Source organism: Sciurus carolinensis, chromosome 5, assembly GCF_902686445.1.
Source record: "Sciurus carolinensis chromosome 5, mSciCar1.2, whole genome shotgun sequence".
NCBI lineage: Eukaryota > Metazoa > Chordata > Mammalia > Rodentia > Sciuridae > Sciurus > Sciurus carolinensis.
In genome coordinates this window covers 28,527,841-28,553,731 of record NC_062217.1, presented here as the reverse complement: position 1 = coordinate 28,553,731, position 25,891 = coordinate 28,527,841, and the positions used below count along the sequence as shown (strand labels likewise).

The 25,891-nt window shown below is 39.6% G+C and overlaps 1 protein-coding gene across 1 annotated transcript in view; it reads right to left on the bottom strand.

The window, feature by feature from the left end:
- Positions 1–25,891, bottom strand: part of Fry (FRY microtubule binding protein) — a 243,883-nt gene that overhangs the window by 180,275 nt on the left and 37,717 nt on the right. Inside the window, exon 2 of the mRNA XM_047553455.1 lies at positions 19,526–19,725. Within this exon, the coding sequence (XP_047409411.1) occupies positions 19,526–19,725 (200 nt within the window). The remainder of the gene's footprint in view (positions 1–19,525; positions 19,726–25,891) is intronic.

The following is a 25,891-nucleotide window of genomic DNA, read 5'->3' as shown; positions in this document are numbered from 1 at the left end:
ATTTGCTAGGTGTAACTGGTGAATTTGGGGCATGTGATTTGACTTGTACAACAGAACTCAGCAGAAATAATCTCAGTAGTGACTTGGGTCTACAGAAATATATTATAATTACTTATCCTTGCTTGTATTTTGTATTTTTTACTCTGAGAGTTAATTCTGACCCAAATTTGGTTCAGGATTAAAAAACAAATAAGTCACTTATAATGTTTTCCTTTGGCCAATCGAAAGGCTCTGGAACACTCCATCTACGTGGAGCTGATCACACAGACCCTCTGGCTATCTCCCTCCTCCCATCTGCTCCTCCATTCACCGAGATGAAATAATACCTACAGTCATGCAAAGTCCCCTCCCAACCCACAGTCTTTGTTCTTGAAAAAATGGACATGGTGGGCTCATGCTGGACATGTGAAGTTTCATCAAGAGCCTTCTGAATCAACTGCTCTGTCTCATCTGCAGAATATAGAACATCAAAATATATATTCTTCTAAAGAGAATACTGCGTTCTTACAGGCTACTAAGCCTTTTCAAAGTTTGTGATCTAGAATGTAGTAGGTGTGGGAGGTTTAGAACATAATAAAACACTAAATCTGGCAGAGTCAGTATAAAAATGAAAAACACAGAACGATTAGAGAAACAACAGAAGTGGTTAAACATACAAGAAGACAAATTCAGCAATTAAACTGGAAAGTACTTCCTGTCTATGTAAAGGTTATAAGGTCATCTTCTGAAGTTCTCAGTAAAATCAACCTAAATACAAAGATGAAAATTACAAAGGGTGAACAGGTGGCACCAGGTTTCACCAATGTCCTTGGGACACACCCATTGTGAAGAGTTCTACTCCATGTTTTCTTTATTCATCACCAACAGTGGTTGAGAGTCCCCCACGTGTCAATCACTGCCTGCTGGGTGGAAGGCTGTGGCCCCACCACTGGGAAGAAGGGCCCCAGCAGGCAAGTGGGCATTGATCTCTTAAGAGTGCTCTTTCTCCTGGCTCATCCAAACCTCCACCCAGCTGTCACTTCCTGGGGGAGACCTTTTTTAGTTGCCCCCAATACCAGGTCCCTCTAGTGAGACTGTACAGCTCCACATACTTTTTCCCTTTTGCAGCAGTTATCACAGTGCAAAGTCACATCACAGTGTACCACCGTGTGGTGTAGGTCCCCTAAGTGCCACCCCCACTTGGAAGGAAACCCCAGATACATAGCAAACTCCGTCTGTTTCTCTGGACATTTAAGAGTCACCGCAGAGGATGGCTTAGTGCATCTGCCTAATTAATGAAAGCTCTAGGTTGCTGGTGTCCAGTTTCTTCAAATACAGGATCCTTTTTTGTGTGTGTGGGTATGTTTTTACATGTTTTGTTATAAGCTAAAAAAAAAAAATTATACTTTTATTGTGGCAAAATATACATAACAAAACTTAGCAGTTTAACCACTTTTTTTGTGGGAGAGATAACCAGTGATTGAACTCAGGGTCACTCGACCACTGAGCCATATCCCCAGCCCTATCTTCTATTTTATTTAGAGACAGGGTCTCACTGAGTTGCTTAGTACCTCACCATTGCTAAGGCTGGCTTTGAACTCGTGATCCTCCTGCCTCAGCCTCCCGAGCTGCTAGGATTACAGGCATGTGCCACTGTGCCTAGCTTAGTTTAACCACTTTTAAGTGTATAATTCAGTGGCATTAAATACATGCATGGTGTGGTTCAATCATCTCCATTATCTATTTTATGAAGATCACTTTTCAAGCCAAAAATTGTTAAGGAACTCTGAAACATGACAATCCCCTAACCATACAAGATAGGAATTCTATTTTAGCACATATTGTTTAACACTATACTTGACGACAGAGCTAATACTAAGGCTCCCATGGTACCTGCAAGTGGCTTTGTACTACAATAGCAACAATACATTCATATGTATACATATGTACACATGTACATACATATGAAAAAAGGAAATGTGTCTTTTTTACAAGATCAGCTAAGAGCTAATGCTTGGCTCACCTGTCGGTCTGTAGACCCTTGCAACAGTTAGGAGGGCCACACCTTGAGAACCCACAATGTCCTTTCACCACTACCTGAACAAGGAGGCTGCTGCAGTGGGGAAGGAAGGCGACCACGTCCACCACATCCTGAAGATTCTCAGGCCTAAATGTTATTTTCTCCTGCAGCAAACTCGGTAGGAAGCTGGTAAACAGGGTGTTTTAAGCTTACACATTTTCACATACATAGGAAGGAAACAACATTTTCCAAGTCACTTTACCTAGTAGGCAAAGCTGAGAAGATAAGTTGTGGTCATGCACAATAGTCAGATCCATATGCAAGAACGTGGTTCAAAGACTCAACCAAACAACACACTAAGTATTCCGTAATTATTTTTGCACAAATATCCTGCATTGATCATATTCTTTGAAGACCTGGTGCAAATGTCACTTCCAAGGCGGAGTCACCTATTAGTTGTCCCTTGGCTCTGGTTATTCTGGTCAGAGTTTCCAGGGTGTTGTCATTTTTTGTCCTCCTCCATGCCCCTGACACACAGTTGAACCTTATTATCAGGGTTTGTTCAATGAGTGAATATGTCCCCATGAATTTGGAAAGACAGGTTTGGCCACAGAGAACCTAATCCACATTTAAACATTAACAAGATTATCTTTTTATCAATATAAATACAATCAGTGTCAGGAGGCTTAGGATAGAGGAGAGACTATCACACATGCTAAATGAGAGAAAAAGAAAGGTGAAGAAAGGAAGGAAGGAAGGGAGGGAGGGAGGGAGAGAGAGAAGGAAGAAGGAGGGAATCTGAATCTGACCAAGCTTCTAGATCTCATTTTCAATTTTCAGGAAATACAGGAGTTAGAGAAAAATGTCATATTGTGCCACAGGTGGCAATCAGTAAAATCCAAACTGAAGGAAATTGTGGGAAAGAAAGACATTTCTTCAGTGAATAAGTTACAAAGGGTGAGGGGGAAGAAAAAGAGAACTTGATGATTGCCCCCCACCTCCACCTCCACCTGGGTGCTGGAGATGGAAGCCCTGGAGAATGACCCAGGGTTTCGCACGTGCTAGGCACGCTCTACCACTGAGCCATACCCCAGCCCTCGCTTCCTCACATTTTTTAAAAAAGCTACTGCAGTACATGGATCTTCTCTGGATATTGATTAAAACTCTATTAAAAGAAAGCATGACACACATGAAACAATGGGCCATTTGAACACCTAATGGATATTTGATGATGTTGGGGGATTATTGATAACTTTGAAGGTGTGGTAATGGTATTTCAGTTTCATTTAGAAAAGAGATTTGGGCTAGGGATATAGAATGCTTGTCTTGTAAGCACAAGGCCCTGGGTTCAATCCCCAGCACTGAAAAACAAACAAAAAACCAAAAACAAACAAACAGAAAAACACCACACTTTATCTTGTTAGAGACCCATACTAAAATGCCTAGGGATGAATAGTACATTCAGCCCTCTGGATCCACGAGTCCCACATCCAGGAATTCAAACAAGTCCACACTAAAAGTATTTGCAAAAATAAATAAATGAATAAATAAATAAAAAAGTTGCATTTGTACTGAATAAATACTGAGTTTTTTCTTTAAGTTATTCCCTAAGCAACATGGTTGAACAACTATTTACATAGTATTTACATCAGTTAGGTATTATAACTCCTCTAGAGATGATTTAAAGTATTTGGGAGGAGGCATGTAAGATTCTTTGAAATACTACATCATTTTATACGGTGAACTTGAGCCCCTGCGGGGAGTCCTAGAGCCAATTCCCTTGGGATACCCAGGGACAACTGTATTTACTTGAATGAATACTGGGGGGCAGTTGAGGGAGTGTACAACAAACTGGCCATGAGAGGACTGTTGTTCAAAATGGTCACAGGGTTTGTCATGCTATGCTGTTTGAGCATGTTGAAGCTTGAATTTGCCATAATAAAACCAACAAATAATAACTAAAACTGTCATTTTTGTTCAAAAAAAAACCCCACAATATCTCATTTTTAAAGAGGTATAAGCCATTCTCAAAAGCCTATTTAAGCAGCACATATCCAGCATTTAATTTTTTTCCCAGTGGAGTTGCAGAGGGATCGCTCTCTGTTTCATCCCATTTACGGACAGGATTTGGGTGGCAAATTTCTCGCCTGCTGTGTGAGAAGCCAGATGGCAGTTCTCAGTAGTCTGTATTTTGTTTTCTCCCCCTGAATCAAAGAGCAATGCTGTTCCAGCCCTCTGAGAGTGACTTTTCTCCTGTCCTGAAGAATTCTGTAGGCATTTCAGTATTTCCATAGGAAAAGAACAGGTCCCTGTTTGTCTTTCTGGCTGGCTACCTTGGGGTTCTGATTTCCCTCACCCTTCTCTTAACATAGATTCTAAAAAAGAAGGGTAGAAGGAAGCCATCAACTTCCACCTCAATTTTCAGACCATTTCAGTGTGTACTACCTACATTTCAGTTCATAGCCTTTTCACACCAGGTGTCTCTGTAGCTTTAAGAGGGAAGGGTGGGGGACTGGGGTTGTGGCTCAGTGGTAGAGTGCTCACCTAGCACGTGTGAGGCACTGGGTTCGATTCTCAGCACCACGTACAATATAAATAAAGATATCTTGTCCACCTACAACTAAAAATATTAAAAAAAAAAAAAAAAGAGGGAAGACAGCCATGTAGGCTAGGTCACTGGCAGCTGGAGGTCTAGGGTGAGTCCTATAAAGGTTTCATTTGAGAAACCTGAGGAACTTCTCTGAGAAATCACTTTAAAATTCTGACTTTTTAGTGGCCTCCCAAAATTCGAAGTGTGACTCACATAGGTCAGACTTCAGTAATCTGAAAAGATCCAAGTTTTACTGCCCCTCAGAGATTTCAGGTAAACGTGTTTAACCTGGCAATACCATGGAGTTAAGATGAGATTATTTGATTTTTCAAATACATCGCCAACCTTGTTTAAGATGCTATTTTAATGTCTTTCAGTTAGTTATCACAACAGTTGAATGTAGTAGTTAAGGGAATGGCTTTGGGGTGTGGAGATCTGAGGTTGGATTTACAAACTGTGGACAATACTTATCCTCTGAGCTTCAGTTATCTCTTAGGAAAAATGGGGATAAATAATAATAAAACACCTCAGGGAATTAAAAGATGAGGGGCTGGAGATGTACTCAGTGGAGTGCTTGCTTGGCATGGGTGAGGCCCTGGGGTAGATACTCAGCACCACATATAAATAAACAAAATTAAAAAAAAAAACAATTGAAAGATGAATGGCATAAAGTACTCAGGAATTGCTTGTCATTGCTATTATTAGAATTTAACATCATTACTATTGGCATTAGAGAAGATTAAAATCCTATCTTTTATAATGTTTAGGAGCTGAAACTAACTTCCACATATCTTCTGGGGTAATGCAACCCCCACTAACATTACTAAGGGTTTTAAGTTCCGTTTTCTGGAAGCTTCCATGTGTTAACCAGTAAGTTGTATTAAAGAACACAGGAAAAATAATTATAAAGAGTAATTGCCCTTCTCTCTTACAAAAAAAAAAAAAGCTTAACATTGTTCTTAACAGGGAATTTAGAGGAAAACTTAATGATGGCGTGGCTATAAAAACAACCAAGTTAAAACATTAACAACAAAACAACCAACATTATTCTTCTCAAGTCTTGAAACTACAGTGCTTCTGATTATGAGAACATGTTTTTGCATAATCAACTGAAGGTTTTGAATGTCGTTACCAGTGACAATCTATAATACACTTCTGGTCTGAGTAGTTAGCACAGAGGTTTAGAACCAAACCACTTCAGGATCTCTCTTCTTCACCAGAGCAGGGGGCATGCTGAGGGGCCTGCTGTCCCATCCCATGGGGACTGTGTCCTTCATCAGAGAGGGCTGTGCAATGCCACTTGAGCATTTCATCCAGACTATCAGCTCCCCGCAGCCGGCACCCTGCTTCAGTCTGAAACAAAGAAAACTGGAGCTCAAAATATTTTTGTCTGTCATATTTGTCTCTTCATATCTTATCTGTGCCAGCCTTGACTCCACTTTGGAGACACATCTAGGGAGTGAGCCTGAGGACACAAGGTTTGAATACTGATCTTTCACCTCAAATGACCCCTAACACGGGGGCAGGAGACAGGGGCTCAGAGATGTGAACAGTCTTGAAGGCACACGTACTCTGGTCATGTTGACTACCTGCTTGGATCACTCACCTTCTAGGGGAAGACTGTGCACCTGTGATGCCTACCTCAGATTGTCACTAGGTAAAAATGGATGCCATCCATGACTTCCTGATGGGGTTTCTAGTAAGAACTAATGAGCAATAGTTAAAACCCTCAGAGCTCTGTAGGAGAAGGGTGCTTGCAGAAACTGACAAAACTGTTTCCCTTTTATTCCGTTTAGTTAGTAAAATGAGTTTCCACGAGCAAACAATATATGCTGATTTTTTACCCAAAACATTTAGGGAAAAAAACTCAAGATCAAGAAAATGATACAGAAGGAGTTTCAAAGAAGTCAAAGGTACCAGCAGGTAAGATGCATGCAGGATTCTGTGATATGGAACGTGAAGGTAGATCCAAATCCATTAGCCTATTTTGGCACTTTTGCTTCTAAACTAGAAACACTTGAGTTAATCTGTCCTATTTGCAGCTGGCTTTGCTCATTTCAGCAGAGCCTATTTCTCTGCCAAATTTAACAGTCCCAAGTACAAATCCATTATCTGAACAGTGGAGGGGAAACTTCAATTAAGTTCAGCTACAAAGTTAATCTTCATTTTAATTGAATAAAGAGCAGCTCTCACAGGCCTTCAACCTTCACTCCCTTTGTTTCTGGGTTACATTCTATTTTGTTGGTGTTTTCCATTTCCTGGGTCCCAATTTACCCCTCCATCTGTGCGTGTTACTATGTATACTTAAGAGCACTTTCAGTACGTGAGAACAAATCTTTTGTGGCCTTCTCGGGGGCTCTGTCCCATAGTTACTCTCTCCTGTCTTTCCCCCCATCAACATCCTTAAACCCATCTCCTCCTGGTGTCTTCTAGGCTACGTGTCTAATTCCAGCTGCTGTTTCCTTTCCACCCCTCTTCTCATATCCATTTGTCCAACCAGTGGTCTACTTCTGACTTCCGTTCTTCCTCTCCTCTTCCTTCAACCACTGCAATCGAGGCATGTGACACTATTGACCATCCCTTATTTCCACTCAAATCACCCCACCTCCCACCAGCAATCCTGCTTCTCCACACATTCTTTCTCTGTGGCCTTCACAGGTTAGTGTTATGGTTTAGGTAACAGATGTCCCCCAAAATCCCATGTGTGAGACAACGCCTGAGAGTTTAGAGGTGAAACGATTGGGTCATGAGAACCTTAATCTGATTAGGGAATTAATCCACTGACAGAGATTAACTGGATGGGAACTCTAGGCAGGTAAGCTATGGCTGGAGGAGGTTGGTCCCTGGGGGTGTCCTTTGGGGTATATATTCTGTTCTTCTTGAGCTCAGCATGCTCTCTCTCTCTCTCTCTCTCTCTCTCTCTCTCTCTCTCTCTCTCTGTTTCCTGGTGCCAAGTTCCCAGATGTTTTCATCTGCCATGATGTTCTGCTTCACCTCGAGCACCAAGGAATGGAGCCAGCCATCTATGGACTGAGACCTCTCAAACTGTGAGCCTCAAATAAACTTTTCCACCTCAAATTGTTCTTGTCAGGTCTTTTTGGTCACAATGGTAAAAGAGCTGACTAAAACAGTTGGTCTTTCTCCTTAAATGTTTACCTTCCCCAGGGCTGAATCACCTTGGAGAAGCTCTTTGAACATTCCAACCCAGCTCCCTTCGGCATGGGCGATAACAACTTAGGAACTGAGTAGAAATTTCCGAAGACTCAGTAAACATCAAATGGAATAATGTATTTAAAGTAAAAATGTACTAGATGTATAAGTAAGCAACAATAAAGATACCTAATAAAACAAGTCTCATTATTGACTTGTGGGCATCAAAACTCATGCTGATTAAAATCATCACAGAATCTAGCTATTGTGAACTGGGCACTATAAACACTGATGTGGCTGCTTTACTGGAGTATGCTGATTTTAAGTCCTTTGGGTACAAGGGAATACTACTCAGACATAAAGAAGAATAAAATGATGACATTTGCTGGTAAATAGATGGAGTTGGAGAATATCATGCTAAGTGAAATAAGCCAATCCTAAAAAAATGAAAGACTGAATGTTTTCTCTGATAAGTGGATGATGATACATAATGGGGGGGAGGGAATTATGGAGGAGGATAAGAGAAGAATGGAGGAACTTTGGATTGTGTAGAGGGAAATGGGGAGGGGTGGTGGGGAAAGAAAGATAGTGAACTGAGACAGACATCATTACCCTATGTACATGTATGATTGCACAAATGGTATGAATTTACATCATGCACAACCATAGAAATGAAAAGTTGTTCCCCATTTGTGTACAATGAATCAAAATGTAGTCTATAAAAATAAAAAACATATATACAAAAAATCATCACAGTACTACAGTACAAATTGCTGCTGCCTAAAATTATACTGATGACTTCCAGGAATGTCAAAATGTAAAATGTTGTGAGAAAACAGCAATATTATATCATAGTGTTCATAAGGAAGGAGTCTTCAAGACTCAGTACTATGCCATTATTTTTATTTTTATTTACTTTTTTTTCTGGTGCGGGTGACAGAACCCAGGGCCTTGCACATGAAAGGCAAGCGCTCCATGGCATAGTCCTATGCCATTACTAGGGAACACATCTTTGTTGGCACTTTGTGTCACTAAAAAACAGGATGATGTACTTTCAAAAGATCTCTTATTTGTATTAAAAAGGATGTCCATGTAAATGTTGAAAAGAAACATATAATCAGAAAGAACTATGATAAAAATATCTTGGGGAATAGCCTTTGCCTGGTTTTATATTCCCCAAAGAGGAAAATCTGATAATCTCATGATGTCACTGGGAATAAATCTTAAGGCCTTACACATGGGTGAACTGAATACTATCTAAAAGTAAGGTAAAAAGTCCTTTGACTTTTTTTTTTTTTAACTCCAGAATACTTTTCACTGGGTTTATTTGCTACATGGGTTCAATTGGACTATGGTGCTTCATTAAATTCCACTGAATAACTGAAAAGATCCATTTAGGAGTCACAAAAGAAACATTTTTTGTCCATATGATTCTGAGGATATTTATAATAAGGAAAACAAACTTCAACAAACTTCAGTTTTGTTTTCGTTTTTGAGCTCATCTAAAAGACCACCTCATCAAGTCACTAAATGGAACCTTCCAATGGTTATCTCTGGTTTTAGCTTTAGCAATGCTTTCTTTCTGGGCTAGGGTGAGTTTCCAGGTTTCTGGTGAATATCTTTATAGATTAAGTGAGAGAGGTACCAGGCTAAGCTACCTTGCAGAGAAATAGCTATTTAAAAAGTCATTTATTTGTTTATAGTTGGAAAATAAGCCAGTACTTTGTCAAATGTGATATAAATACTCCCCTTCTGACCAGCACTGTTTCTTAGGTTCCTTTCTGGACAACTTGACTTTGATTCCTATCACTACACTTATAAGGAAGCTAAATCTAGAAAATTATTTTTAATCTCTTTATATTCCCCTTACTAGGTTTGTTGAAGCAGCAGAAGCCTCTGTTTCAAGAGGGGTTTGACTAGAAAGACTAGCTGATTATCCTCTGGGAAACTGACTTGAGTTTGCAGCATGGAGAGACATGAAGGTGGCATTTCTGCTGTTTACACATCCTTGGTCAACAGACATGTAACCTTTGCTTAGTACAGGATGACTGGCATATCCATCCAATGGTGCAGAAAAATCACCAGTTTGCAAACCTGGGCATGATGAAATATTATAGGAAATATACTATGGCTTAATGAATGATTATAAGGTAACAAACAAGATTGATTACAATAACTTTTATGATAATCCACCATATAAAGATCCCAACTGAGAGGCAGTAATTCAGTACAGCAGAAGTTTGGAATTCACAAATTGCTTCAATATTAGAAATGGTAGGTAAAAGCACCTGATATTTCCTGGTATCTAGAAGTCTGCAGACCAGAACCAGACAGGAACCTCAGGGGTAAAAGGCAAGACTATAGCTGCATGTGTATCTCCATATGGTCTAGAGGAGACAAACAGCTCTTTTATATGCTTTATTTTGTTTTATTATTTTAATACTGGGATAGAAACCAGGGCCTGTGCATGCTAGGCAAGCACTCTACCACTGAGCTACATCCCCAGCCAAAAAAGTCTTTAATAACTTCAAATAGAGTACATCCTAACCTAAGTCTACTACCTCTTGCTCTATGTGATCTGAGAGGAAGCTGGTGTGCGCTTTTCCCTTGCAAAAGGCTTTGCTTACTCAGAGCCAAAATCAAATTCATCACAAGTACTGGAACCACTTCTCTGTAGTTTGTTGATGGTGGGTCACCAGTTTCACTATTTTGGCATAGTGTCCTGCTTGATGTCAGGTGAACTGGAGAACTGTCCTCATGCCAGCTCCAACATCAGCACCCAGGAGGAACAAACACCTGAGACCAGGGCTGGGGCAAAGGTATGTTAACAGGTGTTACTGCCCAAGCCTGGAACAATAATAGTGCACAGTAATACTGCCATTAATTAATTCCTCAGCCTTTCAGTGCTGGTGCCAGTTGACTGGCTGGTGTTCATACAGATTCAGTCTTAAGGCATGACATATTTCATTACAAATTCAAGCTGTGTGTGGCATTCTGGATTCTTCAAAGGCTTTGTACCCCCAGAATAACCTGTGTTACTTCTAGTTTACTTTTAGTCTTATTTTAAAACAGAAATTCCCTTGTTTCTTTCATGTTAGCAACCAGTAGATGATGTGTTATTTTTAAACGTCCGGTCCAGCGTGACATAGCACCTTTAAGAATTATTACCTTGTCCTCCAGTCCTCACCTGTGCTCCAAACCCAGAACAGGGACAGTATATAAACGACCCTGCCCGCGTCTCATCCACTGAGTATTTGTCAAGCAAGAGTTATCCAGGCCCAAACAACCACAATAATGAAGATCCCATTTCTGTAGCACGTTTCTTCATAAAAGTGCTTCTAAAGTCCAGGATTTCAGAAGAAGATGAGCATTGTGTGTGCTCTCTCTCTCTCTCCCTCTCCCTGCTAAGGAACAAGATGAAAACTAAGTGTGTTGTTTTTGAAATCATGTAGATCTTTCTCCCTTTTTCCAGGTTTCAAAGTAAAAAAAAGAACAAATTACTCTCTTTCTCTTCTTTGTCAAGAAAGTTAGAACGTCTTCTTTTTCTTTCCATTTAACATTTTATGCTCGGACTGTCGATTCAGATGGGATCTCTGTCCTAATCCCCAGTTTAGCTCCCACTACAGCTTCACGCAGGGACAATGGAAGATTATACCAAGATAGATTCAATAAACCATGACTTATACACTCAGCAATGCAAGAATTAAGTTTCATTTGTTATGTGCATTAGAGATAAAACTGGCCGCCTTGCTACTATCATTTTATAGATGTGAAAACAATGATGGATCACATCTAGGTGATTTTGCAAGAAAAAAAAACCCTGGGATGAAAAGCCACATTTCTTGGGTGTTGTTCAAATTACAGGAAGGAGGATGGACAAAAGGCCCACCTGAGAAAGACTGAAACTTCTTGAAATTTTCTGAACTTGTTTTACTTAGTTTGACATTTTGGGACACCTGGCCTCCCCGTGTAGCCTAGCAATCTGCTATTGCTACTTGTCTCTGAGACCCCTAACCTCAAGAACTTGTGAGATCTCCTCCTTAAATGCCTGTTAAAACTGTCCAAGGTAGACTCACTTCAAATGCTGGTTTCCTTGCCTCAGTCTTCATTGTTTACACCTGGGTGAGCCTCAGTGGCTCAGTGGCTTCAGTGAGGCTGAAGACACAGTGAGATGGATGTGCTGCCCTCCCCGTGTATTTTCATTTGTTTGTCTCTGTCACATCCCAAAGCACAAGCACCAAGAGGGCCCCAACTGAGCCTGCTAGCAGCTTCTGCTACACCTCTTTTGGTGACATGGCTGAGCTCAGGACAAGTGTCTGATAGTGTTGGTGAATGCAATGGCAGACAGTCAGCTGCCCTGCTCAAGCCTCTCTGCTGTCTGAGTAACACACAGACAGGAAACACCAGGCTGAGTTTGAAGGAAAGATACCAGAAGATTGGGTTAGTTGATCCCAGCTCCCTAACAAGGATAATGATGGTGCTGGTGGTGATGAAGATGATGAGCACCTCTCATGTGCTCAGGATCACACTGGGCACTCCACACACATTATCTCTGAACGCCTGATCACCTGAGGAACCAGATACTGTTCCTCCTGTTCTGCAAACAGGGAAAAAGACAGGTTGCTGTGCTCAAGGCCAAGAGACACTAAAGAGATGGAGTCAGGAGGCAAATCTGGAGCAGTCTGAGAAGTTTTTTTGTCTTTGACCTTATCTCTCTTCTTGTCCACTCAATCTTACAAAGTCAAAACTGGTGAGAACTCTTACGTTCTGAAAAGCTGTAGAGTCTTATTTTTGAAGAGTTTATTAAGAATCTAATGGCCTGTGACTATAGTGACTGATGCTATTTAAATAGAGACTTGTAGATAATAAGAGTGTATACTCAGAGATTGTGTCTGACCACTAAGAGTCAACTTGACTCTCCATCTACTGCTGGGGTGGGGTTGTGGGGCAGGTGGTCATATCAGTGAGTAATGAAGTATCCTTAGATGCCCCCAAGACAGGAGGCTGTGACTCAATGTCTCTTGTACTCAAGCACATTGTAGGGCATTCATCTGCCAAGTGTGAAGGGTAGGACAAAAATCCATTATTAGTATACAGATTGGCAAGATGACCTTTGGAAACACATGGATTCATACAAAGACATGCCTTCATGCTGCTATATTAACGTTTCATTCATTCAGTCATATACTCATTCATTCATTCAAAAAATTTACTATCTACTATATGTAAAACACTCTCCCAAACGTGGAAACATGGTGCCTGTGAGCATGCACGCACGTGCGTGTGTGGCAAGGTGCATCAGAAACAGGTATTGTCTACAAATAACTTATACGATAATACTGTATTTTTTTGGCTTTAAAAAAAAATCATTGCTCCCCTATAAAAATACATTTTATACTATGGTCTGGTATATATACACTTAACTAAAAGTTTCATGAAACAATACTTACCCTAAAAATCTATAATGTACTCTGATATTTTCTGTTCTAGTGTATTCTAATTACCCATTGAACACAGAATAGTTTTGATTAAGAGAATAATATGGTCATTCTAATGAGGTAGAGATTTATAGGTATATGGAAGTCTGTGTAAATATGGGCAAAACTGGAGAGTCCAGGGAAGAAATAAAAACAAACAAACAAATGACGACAACAAAAAATAACCCAAGTCTTTTACAGATGAGGAAGTGTGTGAACTGGGCCTTGACAACCGTTAGGCTGAGCAGCTACGAAGCATTCCCAGGAGAGGGTCTGGCACACATAATACATGATGGTACGTGGAGAGCATGAGATAGGTCGTGTCCAAAAGTGAAAAAATGTGAAAAAGGTTTTAGACAAGGAAAGTGAGGAATGGGGTAGTGTTAGGATTTATCAGATGGGATCAGAGGAGGAGCTGGTTACAAACCCCTCACTGTTCCTTTTATTCACCTTGGGGACACCCTTGCCATGGGAATGTCTGCTTGCACATGAATCTCACGATGCAGAGGTCCACCTGGCTTTATCTGCTTAAGGAGCAAATCAAGAATTCTGCAGGGGATGCAGGCAGGATGACAGATTAAGATAACTTGAAATCTCCCACATTTGGAATAACACTTGGGAAGTGCTGAATGGAACTTTTTTTTTTTTTTTTTTTTTTTTAATGCAGAAATGAGTTCACAAGATTGGCAAAAATAAAGGAACAGCAGGAAGTAGTAAGTTGGTAGAGTGGCAGCCCAGGATGCAGGCTGTTTGGTCATCCTAGAGGTGTTTTGTGGTCCACATGAAGACAGGAGAAAGAAAGCTGTCGGCCTTGAGTGATGGGATGATGGAAATAAGGTGTTTTACATAAATTTTGGTTCAAAAAAGTCTATGAAAAAGATGAAAAGCTATTCCAGTGGGTTCTAGGTTAAAACAAACAAACAAAAATCACATCCAAGAATCTGAAAGCACAAACCAAAGTTTTATACGAGCCAGGGGCTTACATTTGCATTATCTGCTAGTACAGAACTTCCTAAGCCAAGAAAGCAGTAGATATTTGGCTCTAGATAGGGATAACTCTGGGGTCACAAAAAGGAGCAAAAGCAGAAAAAAAGATGGAGAAAGACTCCCACAATAATGAATGTAAGGGAAACTCACAGAAAAATTTGTGTTGAAAATTTGTGCAGTACATGAAAAGCAATTTACCATTAGCAAAAGTTATCAGATACAACAAACAGGAGGTATAGGCACAAACACTGAGATAATAGAACAATAATCTAAAAGAAGACAGAACAATGTTTAGGCAATTGAAGACATAAAATAAAGTTGTATACTTAAGGAAAAAAATAATATGGGAGGAAAAACACACCAAAGAGATCCTAAAAGGGACTCAAACGATACTTCTAGGAATGAAAAATGTGGTCGTCAGAATTAAAATTCTCCACAAGAATGATAAGCAAACAAGTTAGACATGGCTCAAGAGAGTATTCATGAATTGGAAGACAGACCTGAAAAAAATTACTTGGAACATCACAGAAAGAGGCAAAGAGAGAGAGAGATGATAAAAGAAGGAATTTGCAATATAGAATGAAAAGGTTCAAAATACATCTAATAGGAGTGTCAGAAAGAGAAAGTGGTAAGTGGATAAATGGAAATTTTAACATAATTAATAGTTAAGAATTGTTAATTAATTGTTAAGGATTGATGAAAGATATAAATCCTCAACTCAAATTCAAGAAGCATAAGAGTCTACACAAGAAATAAAAATAAATTCACATCCAAATGCAGTGTAGTGAAAGAGCAGAATAACAAATACAAGGAATAAAACCATAATAGCAAGAAAGACATAATCTATGAAGAAAGTAATAAATCAACTGCAGACTTTTCAATGGCCATGATAGAAGCAACATAGTATAATATAACTTCAAAAGTCTAGAAAAGAATGAATGTGAACCTAGAGTTCCATTCCCAGTGAACCATTGCTGATAAATGAAGGGAAAATAAGACATTGGAATGAACAGGATTGATTATTTATCTCCCACGGACTCTTTTTGTATTTTTTATTTTGAAATAAAAATAACTTTAAACAGGCATAAATAACTCAGTTAGCTTGTTTAGAATGTTTTGCATGGCAAAGGCAAAATAATGGTGACTGAACAACAGCAAAGGATATCAAATGTCCCCAAAAAGCAAAAAGAAAAGAAGAAAAAGAAAAAGAAATAAGAGGCTGGGGATGTGTCTCAAGTGGTAGAGCACTTGGCTAGTATGTGTGAGGCATTGGGTTTGATCCCCAGCACCACGTAAAAAGAAATAAGTAAAATGAAGGTACTGTGTCCATCTACAACTTAAAAAAAATTATAAAAAAAGAAAAAAATTATTGACTTACTCAAATATTAATGAATATGATCTGAATGTCTTTTGGAAACAAAGAACAATACGGCTGAACAAGTGAAAGATGTTCACAAATATATTCATAAAGCAAAAACTCTAAAATTTTATTTTGCTAAGATATTTTTATTTCCCATCCCCCTCCCATTAAGGTCAGCTATTTGGGCAACCTTATTTATTTGACATAAATAAAACTTTAAACTTTAATGTATTGTGGAATATAACCTATTGCACACAGTCTGTTATACTGGTATGGGATTCTTAGTCTTTTTAAAGTAACACTGAAAAATACAGATTCCTATGTAGTCTTCCAATAAAGCCATACTTCTAAATTTTTGAAAATTATCTTTGCCCCTTCAAGTTTTAGCTATGTTAAGGTTTATAGAATATGATTTTGTGATTTGATACAAACACATATGAATTCAGGGTTCCAATGGATTCAATATCTTTCTTCTTTCTTTCTCTGGTGATTGAACGAAGGGGTGCTTAACAACTGAGTCACATCCCCATCCCTTTTTATATTTTATTTAGAGACAGGGTTTTGCTAAGTGGCTTAGAGTCTCACTAAGTTGCTGAGGCTGGCTTTGAACTTGAGATCCTCCTGCCTCAGCCTCACGAGCTGCTGGGATTACAGGTGTGTGCCACCAACCGTGGTGATTCAACATCTTTCTAAATGAGGTCAACTTAGCAAGAGAAATAGGAGAATAGCTTTATTAGAATTCTCCTAATAGAGTATGTCCTCTACATACATAAAAGAATACCTCTTGGGATGAGGTTATAACTCAATGCATAAGACCCTGGGTTTCATTTCCAGCACTGCACAAAACAGCAGCAACAAAACAAACAAAAAATAAAAACAAAAACTACTTCTTGCTATGACTGCAGAACAAAAATGCCAAAAGCACATTTTTACTTTTCCAATCAGATAACAAGATACAGAATCCATTGTGGCTACTCTCCTCTAAGGAAGCAAACAAGGACAAAAAATTACCAAGCAGTTTTCAACAGACAAGAAAAGACTATGGCATGGAAGTTTGTATTTGTGCCAAAAAATACAAGGGGGATGAATAGTATGTTTTTATAAAAAGCAACAATACCAAAAATTGACTGAATGTATTTCTTCAGGTAAAAACCCCAAGCTGTCAGCACCTAAGAGCTCCCTCCCCCACTAGGCACATGGTGAAGATATGCTGATGAAGAGGTCTTGCGCTTTTTCCCCTTCAGGTTTTCCCATTTGGGGATACTTAAGTTGCACCATCAAAAATAACACAGAGCCTACCGCTGATTAGAAGAATGCTGGCCCACGAGAGTTTCTGAGACCTAATGCTTACTCAGAGAAGAAAGAAGGCCACATAAACAAAGTCAGAGCTGAGTAAAGAAGAAAAGGTTAAACCCAATCTATTTCACATCTGAAATTCTTAAATGACGGGGTTTAAACTATTGTTCTGGAAATGTAGATGGCTCAAAAAAGAGCATCTCTCAACTTTTGTACAACTTCTCAGTGCCTCAGGAAAAGTCACTGGGCTACTCAGTTTCAGAGACCCTTCTCCTGTCATTTTTGGTCTTCTCTGATGTTGAGTGAAATACTCTTCATTGTGCCTTACCACTGCTTCCTCTCTGGGCTCCCAAATACCCTATGGACACCAACGCAGCTCTCCTCCCCCCACCAGGGAGGCAGTCCCAGCTTCCTAGGCAGCCAGAGTTTCCACAGGTCAACACTGTTCTGGGCAAGGGGAATATGGGAACTTGACTTGGCTAACTCAAGTCACAGAATAGCCCTGTGTTGGTATAAAAGGTGAGTGAAGGTATCTCTATGCGAAGTTGTCCCTGTAGAGACTGGCAGTAGAGTGTAGTCACTGCAGGTCAGAGGGAAGCTCTGACTTCATCCATCAAGATGTGACCTTGAGCAATTACTTAACCCTCTCTGTGCCAACGTGTCCCATCTGTAAATGGGAAAAGACCTCAGGTCATTGTAAAGATACTAAATGAAGCACTGCCTGGCACATGGTAAGTACTCCATAAATATTAGCTACTACTAGTAGTTAGAGTAGTAGAAACATAAAAACATGAGAAACTGGAAAAAAGGTGCTGCTCTTTAAGTGATTTAAATTGTAAAAACATGTTTTCCATAATAATAGTAATTCAATAAATAATTAGAATTTTATGAACAGAATGTATAAAAATGAGATCCAATGATCTAATGAAAACTTTAAAGTGCAAAATTTATCATTTCCAGATAAACACACTTAACAAATGAACCTGAATTTTGATTACCAAACTGTAAACTGTGATTCTTACAAGTCATTTTTAACGACTGATGTTGTGCATCATCTATTACCTATTTTCAGAGATGGTGCTTGATCATTTTAAGCTATGATTCTGCAGAACAAACTCAGATTGTCTTCTCATTGCTCCAGTATCCTCACAGGAGGGACAAAGCTGTGTTCATAGAACAGCTGCGTCACTCGGAATTCCTTTCCTTCTCTCTTATTGTGTGTGGCCCCGCCAAGGTCAGAAAACAAGTAATCTGAATCTACCAATTGCACTTTCTTCCTTCCTGACTGTCCTTTCATGATTCCGAAGTCCTTAGAGCCCTGTTAAACCAATTAACATAAGGCTGACCCAGGCCTTATTTTCCAACAGAAGCATCTGCAAAGACACTAAGCCCAAGGACATCATCTGTCTAATAAGGAACCTAAAGGTAAATGAGTCAAGAATTTCCTGTCTTCCAACTTTTAGAAACTGAAGTGGGGTTTCTCAACTACTTGCCAAAACATGAACTCTGACAATACAGTACTGAGAACCTTATGTTCTCAAACTGGAAGTCCAGACAGCCACTTGAAGAACAATGATATTTCTTTCTTCATTTATTTTAAAAATACAGGGAAAATTTTTGCCTTAAGCATAAAAATATAACAGAGGCTCTGAACACAATATTCTACAATTAATACCTCTTCTTAGATTACATTTATTAGCTCTGATTGCAGCAGTGAAGTGTGCTACTGAACTGTATTTGTTGGAGATTATTTTATAAATTCCCTACACTCAAATTTTTCCCTTCCACCCATGAAGTTCCAAAGTTTCCAGTTCAGTGAGTGTTTCAACAAAATTAACACAGGTGCATTAAAATAGGTGGGTAATCATAATTTCCAATTTTTCCAAATTTTTCCAATGCTCTGATCACTCACCTATTATTTTTCTCAAAAGAATAGAACTTTTAAAATATAATGTTTATTTCAAAGTGACCATATGTGGTATATTTGTTGCTCAATTTAAGTTTTTATAGATGTTCCACATCTGGGACAATGGGACAAAATGGGTTAAATCAAGAAATCTAACTATTATTTTTTGAAAATTACCTATGATATTAAAAGAAAAAAAACATTTTGGGGCTGGGGAGATAGCTCAGTCGGTAGAGTAGCTTGCCTTGTAAGCACAAGGCCCTGGGTTCGATCCCCAGCACCAAAAAAAAAAAAAAGAAAAAAGAAAAAAAACATTTTGTAAAGTAAGGAAATACAAATCCATTCTTTGCTTTGCTTGAATGGCAGAATCTGGTAAACAGTTATCCTTCCAGATCTGTGGGGGACTGCTTCCAGGATATCCTTTGGATATAAAAAATCTACAGATGTTCAACTCCCTTATATAAAATGATGTAGTATTTGCATATAGTATGGTTATACATCATCCTATATACTTTAAATTATCTCCAGATGATGTAATATCTAATATAATGTAAATGATATGTAATTAGTTGTTAAACTGCATCAATAATGACCAAAACAATATTAAGCACAAGCTCAGTACAGATGCAACTGTTCCCCCAAGACCTCTGATCTACGTTTGGTGAAATCCCTGGATGTGGAACCCACCAATATGGAGGACTGACTACATTCAGGGAACAGGTGAGCTTCAGAAGAGGTAGGTTGTATGGCACAGACTCACCAGTGGCTCTGCCATAATGATGCGGATTTTGCGCTCGGCCTGAGTGGTGAAGTTGACAAACAAGCTCTTAAGGACATATTCTCCCGGTTTGCTGTCGGGATCCACATTGATGGGTAACATGGTTGGCGGCCCTTTCTCCCTGTGTGTGCCTGAAGCAGGTGGAACGGGAGGCTTGATGTAACCGTTGCCAACTGGAGAAGCTGAAAAACAGAAAGGATGTGCTTACTGGCTGAAAATAACATCATAAATATTCAGGTGAGATCTGTAAAATCATAAATATAAGGATATGAATCATATCAAGAATGTAGCGCTTAATATTATAATTTGACATTATTATTTAGAAATGGTGATAGAATTTATTTTGAGATAGTATGTTTGCATTATATCCGATTTGACAATCTCAAAATTCTTTTGGTTACCACCCTGATACAGGTGATACATTCTATAATATGTAAGATGTTTTGACTTCTTTTTTTAGAAGCCAGGCAAAAGGACCAAGAAAATTTATATGGGAGAAAAAGTGATTTCTTGTCCAAGTTTTTCTAATGGTAGGGGCTTTCTTGTCTTCTGTGTTTTAGCAGAATAATCGAAAAGACTTTGGGGTCATGGCTCCAGAAGCCTCAGAAAACAGTTTTCAAAAGCCCAGTTGCTCTTGCTCTCAAGGGGACGTACCTTTAGGAGGGCTCAGGTGGTGCTATTCATGGCATCCAAAGGGGGGATTACAATGTTCACACCCACTACCCTTCGCTCAAGTTGGAATACTCTGCTTTGTGTGTGTGTGTTTGTGTGTGTGTGTGTGTGTGTGTGTGTGTGTGTGTAAAACAGATATCTATCTTTTGTCATATATACATATATATAATATATATACATATATCTGTTTTCATATACATATGAAATTTACTTTTTTAATAGTGCTGGGCCTGCAGCATGCCAGGTTAGCACTCTGCCACTGAGCCACAACCATCAACAACAAGCCATCACTTGTCCTTCATAAAATACGTAAATTCCCTACTTGGATCGGATCTTGAACAGGGGCAGCTATGTGGGCTCCCAGTGTGCAGCCTCTGTTCATAACGCAACATAGTTAACTGTTTTAATTAGTTAGTGAAAAAAATGTTTTGTTCATAAATGCAGATTTCATGTCTCTGCTTTTTATGGTGCTTTGACATGTTAAATTCTAGTATCCACCAGCCAAATACTTTTGATGTAGTTAGGTATCAATACCAAATGAAAGAAATGTAAGAACAAATGAGCTTAGAATAGAGACATATGGAATGCTGAGGACAGGCTAATGATGAAGTAGACTTTCAAAGGCAGCATACAGGGGCTGCAAATGTACTCAGTGGTAGAGCATGTGTGAGCCCTAGCATGCGTGAGGCACTGGGTTCGATCCTCAGCACACATAAAAATAAATAAATAAAATAAAGTATTGTGTCCATCTACAACTTAAAAAAAAAAAAAAGGCAGCATACACTTTCAGGTGACTGGGTACAGAGATTAAGGAAAAGAGTCATGAAAAAAGTGAATTTCCAGTTTGAACTTGGTTTAGTTACCAAGAGAATGGTGGTATCATTGATAATAAAGGAGGAACAAGATTCTCCATGAAAGTTAAATATTCATAACTGCAAATGAATTCAAGTGTTTTCTTGCTTTCTATCCAAAGCCCAATTCTGAGGAAGCCACAGAAGTGTTTTATTGATTGAATTACAAGTATATCTCCCATTGTACCTTGATGATTCTCCCTCATCTTTCCTACCTGTCTGCTCCAATTCATTTTTCCTGTTTGGGGTCCCTTAAATCTCAGGAGTTCTTCCCAGATCTCAACTACCACTATGCCATAAGAATATGGCTTCTCAAGTTAAAACAATAAAATAAAAGGTGTTGTATAGTATTTCTTTTCATCTTCCCCATTCCCTTTAGCCACATCCTAGTCTCAGCCCTTGGAAATCTATGGTGAGATTATAACAGCAACTGACTTTGTTCCATCTGTTTTCTATACCAAAGCAGTCTTTCTCTTACATGGCTTCATCATAACTTTCATCTGCTGACAACTTTCATTAGCTTCCAGTTATCTCCATCAAGCCTCAAACACACTGGGTCTGGTCTTAAGGCCTTTAATAGTTTGCCTTCCTGCATCAAAGTCCCATCAACACCCTGACTGTCCCACAAGCACACTATTCTTAGGCACACTTTTCCTTCTTTCTCTCCTCCTGCTACTGTCCCTTCTCTGTCCACTAATCTTCCTCGTCTTTTACCAATTGGTCAAGTGGTTTTGTCTAGGATCAGTCCTATAATTGATCCATGTAATCTTTTTAGCTGTATCCCTGAAAGTTCCCTAACAAGACTGCTTGCTAGATGTAATATGCTGTCTTTCAGTATCCCTGGGGGATTGGATCCAGGATGAGCTGGTGACACCAAGATCCAAGGAAGCCCAATTCCCTTATGTAAAACACGCAGTATTTGTATAAAACCTATGCACATTCTCTCATTTGCTTTAAATCAACTCGAGGTGACTTAAAATGCCTGGTACAATGTAAATGCTATGTAAACCTGCATGGCACAATGACAAGAAACAGAAGGCTGTACATGCTCAGTACAGATGCAATGTTTTTAATCCAAATTTGACTGAGTACACAGATGTGGAACCAGTGGACACAGAGAATTTACTATACAGAGTTCCTTGCATGGATAATTCTCAATAAATCTTAAATCACTAACTAAACATAGCTTCTTACTTTATTTGTATATGTCTAAGAGTGATTCATAGGAAGGCACGTTAGGAGAATCAGTAATGTCACAGTCTCTAAAGAACAGGGCATAGTATTTGTGATGTAAGAGCCATTAATTAAAGGTATCATAAGCAGCTTATTGAAAGACACTATTTATTCTAAAGGGGCCTATGTAAAGTCAGGTGACAAAAACAAAATACTGTCCCCTCCTCTCCCTTACCTCCCACTCCCAGTGCAGGAACCCTGTGGAAGCAGGATGCCTCTCCAACTCCAAATTACAGAGGTATATCACAGCCCCATAAGCTATCTTCCTAATGTACGCTGGGCATCCTGCCACAGAACTGGAGACGGGAACATAAACCTAAAATGTCTATTTAGGGTACAACTTCTTATTATCTTTGGTTTTCCAGAGTTGAAACCACTTCTAGATGGCAGCAATAATTGAGTTGATGTAAAATACAATTGGGAGACCAGATCCATAATTACAAGACTCCTGGGACAAAAAGTCATAACTACAGTGAGGATTTTCATGACAATGACCTCTGGCAGTCCTCCTGCAAAGCTGTATTTTGAACCAGATAGCTGAAATTCAGACACCAGAGTACGTCTCAGATAAATCTTCCATATAAAAGGCGAAAGTACCAATTCACTGCTATCATCAAAAACATTATCCACCTGTATTTCAAAGCCAGATGTCTTTGTGAGTACAAAAGTATGTGTGTGCAGCCCAAGTGAGCTGGAGCTATCCCAGGGCAGCTGAGTCCCGAGTCAGGCACAGCAGAATCACAGTGACCACCCCCATCCCTCTGAGTCCCGCACGGATCAGCTTGGACAGACGGAGACACAGTGAAAGTTTGATGGGGTGAGTGTCCTTGAACTGGATCCACTCCCAAGTTTCAGTAATCCCTCTTCATTTCTCCATAATTAATTCCTGATAAATCCTACCCTTAGCATAATTTTCAAAAGTAAACATGACATGGCACCTGTCAATAACCTAGTTATTGGGCGACAATATATTTGAGAACTAGGAAATTCATGTTTCCTAATCATCAAAACTGAGCCACAAAATCCACCCTAGTCTAAACATTACCATTAGAAAAAGAAAATCATTAGGCCCTCCTTCAGCACCTCGAATTATAATCGTTTGTCTTGCTTCTAAGGTCACAATAGTCTGGAAACAAAATAATAAGGGAAGGGTGAAACTTTCTACATGTCAAAACTCAAGCAACCCAAGAAGGAAAAGATGAAATGGAAATGTCATAACCCAGAAAGTCACCAGAACCTAAAAAGGAAGCTGCCTGAACTTGACGGCCCCACGGGTTTGGATGGCTGCTCGCGCCATCAGGCACATTGCCATGATTAATATTCATGAGGATGACGACTCTGCATCCCTGTACAGACAGGTAAAGCTAAGGTGGGGGAAGATAAAAGTACAGAAGGTATAAACTCGCTGCCCCCAGGAGTCCAGCTCTCAAGAATTCAACCTCTTTCTTCCTAGGTCTGGATTTTAACTCAAACTTATTTTTGATTGAAAAAACAAAATAAAAAACATAAACACAGGAATGGCCGCACTTCAGCTCCACTTTTGAGCTTTGGAAGTGCAGGCAGTGACTGTTGGAATCTACTCCTCTCTACCTGGGCTGCTCTCCTTCCTTTCGACCCACATTGGCAAGCAAATCCTCCCAGCCTTCAGGGTTCTTGTCAATATTCCCTCCTCCGCCTGGCTGCGGCTAGGCCCTGTCATTCTTGGGTCTTTGGCTTCCACAGCCACCCTGCTGTTCCAAGAGGACAGGGTCAGTTTTCTCTAACACAGGGTCTCTTGAAATATGGATCCCTCACTATGAAAATGTCCCGGCAGGTCATCTGTATCACACCTTCTCCTTCTAAAACTTAGTTGAAGGAACAAGTTTTAACTTGTTGTTTTAAAAACCTCTCCCACTTAAATTTATTGCACATGATGACTTTTTAAAATCTATTTTATTTCTGTTTAACTAGGCTAATGTACATATACCAAAATTCATCATCTTAACCATTTTTAAGCGTACAGCTCAGAAGAATCCATGTGATAGATTTTTAGCTTCGACTCCATCTCACTTCATCCTCTTTTCCTTCTTCATTCCATTTTTCTATTTTTGCCTAACAGCTCCAGCTGCCTAGAAATTAATGTTCCCAGGCAGTGTTCCTGGGATGGGGCTGAGGTGGGTGGAAAGGAAAGACACAATTTTCACATATTAATTAGGTCTCTAATCATGAACCCCTTTTGAAATTTCCTTTCTCTGTTTTCTTGTTGACATGTTAATCTTGGATTAAACATATTCTACTTTTTCTCCATTGCATTCTTTTGTCTTCCATGGGTTTTGTTAATGTTCTTCATTTTCAATATTCTTTTATTATTTTTACACCAAATTCTGTTCCCGTTTGTCTTTTTCTGAATTATTTTGGATGTTTTCCCTCTTTCACCAGGTCTCCACATTTTCCATCCACTCCTTTATCTTTATGAAGTCTGTATTAGGCCCCATCCATTTCCTGTTTATTAGATCTATTTCTGGCCACAGGTGATGCCTCTGAACATGACTCCAACCCCCACCCCCAATGTCAATGATTGATAGCTTCATTTGCAGGCTGCCTACTCTCAGGTCCCTAGTACAATTTCCCTTAGTTACCCACATTTTCAGCAATGTCTAACCTTCTAACCTCAGTACCAATACAAACTCCCCTCCATAATTTGTAGTACAGCTAATTTTCATTATGATGCTGGACAGAAAGGGTGTCACACAGAGCAGCATCCTATAAGAGCCCCGGAGGCTAATGGGGGCAGTGGATATGACAGGAAAGCAACTGGTTTTCACCGTCAGATTTTCAGAAAAGTAGTTAAATCTCTCACTAGAGGTTATCACTCTTTTCACTCACTCATTTCGAACACTATTTACTTAGTGGGTACCAAGGTATCAGTCACTGTTCTCGGTGCTGGAAAAATGGTGGTAAATAGAGCTGATGGTTACACCGTCCAGAGGCAGGGTGGTGATCAGCAGTTTTTGGTGTATGCACGTGCACGCGCACACACACAAACACATAAATACACACAGACACACACTATGTCAGACTGCAAAAAGTTCTAAAAGAAAAATTAAACAGAACGAGTGGCTGGAGGAGCCTGCTCTTCTATACCTGCTCAAGGGCTTTCAGATGCTGTGATCGGGGTTGCTGCAAAGGGAATGAAAGCTCAAAGTATTCTTGGGCTCAAAGAAGAAAATCAGGACCCATTGGGCTGGTGCAGGATCTGCTCTTCTGATCCACCCCTTTGGCCTGACCCTCATCTGTGTGCCGGTGTGGGTGGAGATGCAAATTTCAGCCAGCTCGTTTGGGGCATGAATCAAAATGCCCAAGAGACACAGGCTTCTGCATCTCCTTCACCATGTATGTGCCTTAAAAAAGAGGGACTTAGCTGCTTGTCACCAGTTTGTAAAGACAGATAAGCACACACCCAGGTGTTCAAAACACCCAATGCTGTCTCTGATGCTCCCATTAATGGAATCTGATCCTGAACATTTGGAACAGAAGAGGGTTTCCTTTTTTTTTTTTTTTAATTTTTAAAAATGCCCCCAACAGGGTATGTGGCAGGTCTTCTTCTGAGAAA